The sequence below is a fragment of the Bidens hawaiensis genome, unplaced genomic scaffold, assembly GCF_021521415.1.
Source record: "Bidens hawaiensis isolate Kalapana, Puna unplaced genomic scaffold, B.hawaiensis_p1.1 tig00033153_1, whole genome shotgun sequence".
Classification (NCBI taxonomy): domain Eukaryota; kingdom Viridiplantae; phylum Streptophyta; class Magnoliopsida; order Asterales; family Asteraceae; genus Bidens; species Bidens hawaiensis.
Genome location: NW_027495671.1, coordinates 1 through 5,917, shown reverse-complemented (window position 1 = coordinate 5,917; position 5,917 = coordinate 1). Strand labels below are relative to the sequence as shown.

General features: G+C 33.7%; 1 protein-coding gene across 1 annotated transcript; it reads right to left on the bottom strand.

The window, feature by feature from the left end:
* Positions 1–993: 993 nt before the first annotated feature.
* On the bottom strand, positions 994–5,681 carry LOC143584518 (succinate--CoA ligase [ADP-forming] subunit beta, mitochondrial). The gene is made up of 12 exons (XM_077066552.1): positions 5,456–5,681; positions 4,546–4,656; positions 4,293–4,404; positions 4,121–4,185; positions 3,907–3,984; positions 3,752–3,826; positions 3,515–3,667; positions 3,290–3,424; positions 2,361–2,525; positions 2,148–2,270; positions 1,387–1,458; positions 994–1,245 (listed from the first exon to the last, which is right to left on the bottom strand). The coding sequence occupies exons 1-12, from the start codon at positions 5,543–5,545 to the stop codon at positions 1,165–1,167; spliced, it is 1,260 nt and encodes a 419-aa protein (XP_076922667.1). The 5' UTR covers positions 5,546–5,681; the 3' UTR covers positions 994–1,164.
* Between the last annotated feature and the right edge of the window lie 236 nt (positions 5,682–5,917).

Below are 5,917 nucleotides of genomic sequence, written 5' to 3'. Positions count from 1 at the left end.
TATTTCCTTGGAAAATTTCCATGTATTGAAATAAAAGATATAAGTGTAGATCGTTTGAACATAGTGTTCAAAATTTTGTTTAGTGACTTTTAACATGTCTCTTTTGAAGATGAGTTGTTACTAATAGTGTTGGTTTCTACAATTCTTTTTTATTGTTAAATTTATATTTATTATTGGTTATAAAGCTCCCCTTGATTAGTGAATATCTTGAAAATTTATCGCCCTGTTTGCTGTGCGCGCATATAATGTATATATGTGGGTATTCAGGTGGGCAAAAGTGAAATTGTATTAACTCTGACGTTATTTTACTAATTTCGTGAAAATATCGTTAAAATGGCGGAAGGTTAATCAACCATCATGTGGTGGCGTTGATGACCGAAAGACAAAGGTACATGCACTAATCGGTGAGTGTCCCAATGGTTGGGTGTTATGTGCCTTATGTCCAAAGCTTGATAAAAACTACTATCGAGCTAGGGGTCTCACTGGAAGCAGTCAATCTATTTCTACGAGATAGAGGTAAGAGTGTGTATACCCTCCTCAGACCTTACCATAGCTTTGCTATTTATGCGACTTACCGAGTACGACGACGATGATGAGGAGGAGGAGGACGACGAAAATTTTGATAAAGGTTTTTATTGATGATGAAATACAATTTATCAAACCTAGCTTGCTGACCAAATAATTAAATCTCTTTTCGTCCAAAGCTTTGGCAACAAGCTGGTCATCAATGGAAACGAAATGCATGTATATATTACTTTTTTCCATTTGATCTTTGATGAAGTGCTACGATAGACACCCTGTAATCGACCAGATCAATACCAACCAAATTTCCGCCACATCTCACAAGGGAACCTCACTAGTTAAACATAATAATACGATATAACATATTCTCGTTACTTTTTAAACAACATAGCAATATTATGATCAACATACTTTAATATTTTTATCAACAAAACCAACCTGTTTTCTAACAGGTTTAAACGTTCAAACATCCCCAAAGAACTCATGGCAAACATTGATTTTGATTGCGAATACATGACAAGTTCAATTAAGTACGAAACCATTAAATACAGATGTCTAAATCTAGCAGTTTCTGACTGCTATTCCTTTAATATTTATTCCCAAAAATGATTAAAAGAAAATTGAAACTTGAGGAATAGTGGTTTATGTTGACTTGAGTGCTTTAACTGCTTTCTCGGCTGCATCATCAAGATCTTCTGCTGTAATCAATGTCATTCCACTCTCCTGCGTCATCGAATCACAACACGTTGATTATTATTTAAAAAAATGAGAGGCCCGACCCGTTCCATAGCCCTTAAAAGATTCTTTCTTGACCCAAACCGTCTGACCCGTTAAGGATTACAATGATCGAGTGATCAACATTACCTTGAGAATTCTCTTTCCTTGGTCAACATTTGTACCTTCAAGACGAACGACCACAGGTACTTTCAATGAAACCTGGAACAAAGTTTATTCAGGTGTTAGAAATAATATATATGCTACTAAAATTGAACTCATCAAATCTGAGTGAAAATTGTTCTGTTAAAAGTTTTAATAGAACTAGGGGTGTACTCGAGATCAGCTTGTTAAAAGCTCGAACTGACCTATGCTTAAACTAGCTCGAGCGTAAAAATAAGTTTCTTCAGAAAACAAGCTTAAGCCTGAGCTTACTCCGTTAAGCTCGAAAGTCAAAACGAGCATATTATTCATATTAATATTATAATTTAATTTAATTTAATAAAATAAACACATAACAGCTATATTTATGTGTGTCCAAATGAAAATGAAAGAGTAAATTACAACTTTAGTCCTTTACAAATATAGCCAATTCTGCTTTTCATCCTTAAAACTAACATAATTACAAAAATCTGCCGAAGTCCATTATTTCGGTTATATCTAGTCATGTGTTTTGCACATGAGGGCATTTTCTTACTTTCATCCTTTAAATGACTATTTGTGTAATTAGCTAATTCTAAAGAACGGAAACTATAACTAAATAATCAATATAAACATGCCGATCATGAGCTAATCTTGAGCTATGAATGTAGAGCTCGAAAAGAGCCGAGCTCGTTTACACCCCTAATTATTGAACTACGAACTATTCAAGGGAAATACTATCAAAATGAAAGAGCTTGCTATTGACTTACATGTTTAGCAGCATTAACAATCCCGCTAGCAATGATATCACATTTCATAATCCCACCAAAAATATTGACCAAAATTGCTTTGACTTTATCATCTGAAGTCAAGATCTTGAAAGCTTCCACAACCTGTTTCATTTATTTCCTTTTAGTATTTACAATCTGTTCAGAATCCATCAATCAACAAAAATAAATAACTTTGAAATTAAAATTACTTACCTGTCCTTCAGAAGCATTCCCACCAACATCCAGAAAATTGGCGGGAGTTCCACCGTGTAGTTTTATAATATCCATGGTGGCCATTGCCAACCCTGCACCATTCACCATGCACCCGATTTCACCATCCAAACCAATGTAATTTAAATCTGCTTTTGCAGCTGCCACCTGTCAAAAACAATTGTGTGTAATTCATTTCAGATTAACATGTTGCAAATGAACTGAACAAACACAAAGAGGACATGTCTGTGTTCATTCGTTTAACTTTAACTGAACAAACAATCGAGCACGAACAGTTAAACAAAAGAAGTTTTCTTGTCTTGTCCATGTTCGTTCGTTAAGAAAACAAAAAAAGTTTTCTTGGACTAAAATAGAAGTGTGTCTCAAAAATTTAAGGTGTCTATATAAACGAACGAACTTATACAAACGTAAACTAACAGACATAAACAAGTGTAAATGAGCGAACAAGACATGTTCATGCGTTTTACTAAATGAACAAAAAAATACATTCATGTTCGTTCGTTTATCAAATAAGCAAACTTCCCGCCAAGCGGTTCCCTGAACGTTCGTTTCGTTTACAGATTTACGTGTCATCATTTAGAAATATAAAGTGTCAATTCCGGTAGGATCAAGCTGTGTGCAGTAATAATAACAGAGACTACACTAATAATAATAATAATAATAATAATAATAATCTACTTTAAATGAAAATGCTGTAAAAGCATTTAATACTTTCAAGTTGTGAGCAATTACCCGACCATTGTAATTAGTTTATTAACTTTTGATGTTCCATTTGATACATTTAGAATTGATTGTTATGACCTACGAAACTCGAAAAGAAGCGAAAAGACTAGTTCAATCGGATCTGACCCAGACCCATTTTTTAAACGACCTATTTTGATACCCGTGCATTCTGCCACTTTTATTTATACCTCACGAGGATCCTCTTGTGTTGGATCACGAAGAGCAAATATTTCTTTCTGGCGGTAAGCAGCATTATCATCAAAATTTAACTTAGCATCAGCAGCAATCAATTTGTTATCAGAAGTCTCTGCGATGGGATTGATCTGGAAGAGGGTACTTGAAATTAACAACAAAAAATGGGGTTGCAAAGAACTTTATAAAAAGTAACCTTTTTAAGTAGATTTAATGCTGACCTCCAATTGTGTGCAATCGGATTCACGGAAAAGATTATACAACTTCTTTACTTGTTCGATAGAAGCTTGCTTGTCAGCTACTTTAGGAGCAAGACCCTCTACAACCTTAGCAGCATCTTCATCTGTAATTCCTTTGAAAACATCAATAGGCACCTGTAAGAATAAAGTGTAATGGGTTAATATATGATAAAAAGTATAAAACCCTCTATAGTATAAAGATATGGAATCAAGAAATACTTTTATAATCATGTCCGGAAATTTCTCTGCAAGGTCTTCAATGCTGGTTCCTCCCTCTCGGCATGCGATTATAAGCTGAAAAACAAAAGATTCAATAAGTAAAACAAACATATTGATACCAATACTAATGCTAATAATAATAATATGAGGCTTACAGGACCAGCAGTTGTACGGTCAAGAGTGATTGCAAAGTACATTTCATTCACTAGTGACACCTTTTCACACAAGTAAACCTGCATAAATGAATATATACATTCATTTTTATGTCTAGATTGTAACTCTTCAATAACATTTGATTAAAGCACACAAAATCAGCCAATGGTCATACCATATTAGCAAGATATGAATAAAAATATAAGTAATGCTAACCTTGCTGACAACTTTTCCTTGTGGACCAGTTTGTTTAGTGACAAGAGTCTGTCCAAGCATCTTCCCTACAAAAACGTCAAAAATAAGATCAAACAACCTAAAATCTAATGATTGCATAACTAGTTAAATATATCAAACTCAAAAAATGAGTGAAAACGATAAAAAATCATACCAGCGATCTCTTCAGCCTGTTCGGTTTTGACAATGTGAACACCACCTTGAAGACCACTTGTGAACTTCCCTAGACCCCTTCCACCAGCAAGGATTTGGCTCTTAACCACCAACTGAACCAAAAAAATCAGCGCCACTTATTTAAAACTTCAACTTAATTTCAATATTTATTACAAATAAGCACCAAAGAACAAGAAACAAGTTGAACCCGCTAAAACAAATGAAAATTAGAAAGATTATTCATGATAAATTACCTCCTTCTCATTTGGGAATGTTGATTGTATAGCTTTTCGTACTTCTTCAACAGAAGAAACAGCAACACCTTTCGGTACATTAATACCAAACTTGCCCATTAACTCGGCTCCCTGTTATTAAAACTCTTCATCAGTAAACAATTATAACTGTAAAGAGGTGTCACTGTGTGAATGAAACATGCATCTTAAGAGATAAATGCAATGTAGACATTGGTGTGTTTATAAGATAGTATCATGATCCTTCAATAACTCACAACAGTCCAAATTATCACAAAACTTTTAACTAAAAAACCTCAGTTATTGCATTCTTATGTAATGACTGCCAAATGTATACATCTGGTAGCTAGAAACAATAATTGATTTGAACATACAAAAGTCAAAACCATGAATTAATTTTCTCAAACAATATCAAACCATAACTCTCCATGTTTTATTAATTTCACACGTCATCCATCAGATCATGCGACGATTCTACAAAATAACTGGGCAGAATTCATTGAGTTAATCTTTTCGTTTAAACAAAATAACTGTTTTACTTTCAATCACTTGTAATTTGTTTCAAAGTGATATAAACTCAAAATTCTGTACGTCGACTGATTTCAAATTCCGTACAAACTAAACTATATTCCGCACCCTAGGTCAACGCATCTTAAGAGACAAATGCAATGTAAACATAGATGTAATTATGCTTTATAACAACATAACTCACAACATTTTAACTAAATGAACTATAGTTATTACATTCTTATGTAATGACTAATGACTGCCACATGTACACATCTAATTTGTAACTAACAATAATAATAATAATAACTTTGACCACATAAAAGTCAAACTCGCGATTCATAATTTTCTCATACAAATATCAAACCCTAACTATAATCATAATAATAATATTATTAACCAGGACCTGATATTCGTGAATATTGAGACGACGGAGCTGCTGCTGCTGCCATTTTCCGGCAACGTTGAGTGATTTGGATGCGAGTTTGTTGAACATTGTGTGTATATAGACTGAGTGAGATCTGTAACAGAATAATAATAATAATAATATTACGACGATAAGTAATAATAATAATATATAGATCGAATCGGTGGGTTATTAAACAGAAATCACAAACCCTAATAATAATAATCAAATGGGCGGCCGGAGAGACAGACGACTGACCTGTTGTTAGTTGTTAGCGTTGGTCATTGTTGCCTTGTCCTTTTTATTCATTTCATTTTTTTATTTACGCAAGGAATACTCGCTTAAAGGCAAGACAATTAATTCGGTAATGTAAAACCGGTTCCATTTTTAAATATTCAATTAGTGAAAAAAAAGTGTTCATATTCCCCCCTCCCATTCCCATTCCCATTCCCATTCCCATTC

Coding starts and splice junctions, on each gene's coding strand:
- LOC143584518 (XM_077066552.1), bottom strand. CDS start 5,545: ATGTTCAACAAACTCGCATCCAAATCACTCAACGTTGCCGGAAAATGG. Junction 3,668..3,751: donor TTCCGGACATGATTATAAAA/GTATTTCTTGAT, acceptor TTATTCTTACAG/GTGCCTATTGATGTTTTCAA. Junction 1,246..1,386: donor AAGGAAAGAGAATTCTCAAG/GTAATGTTGATC, acceptor TCGATGACGCAG/GAGAGTGGAATGACATTGAT.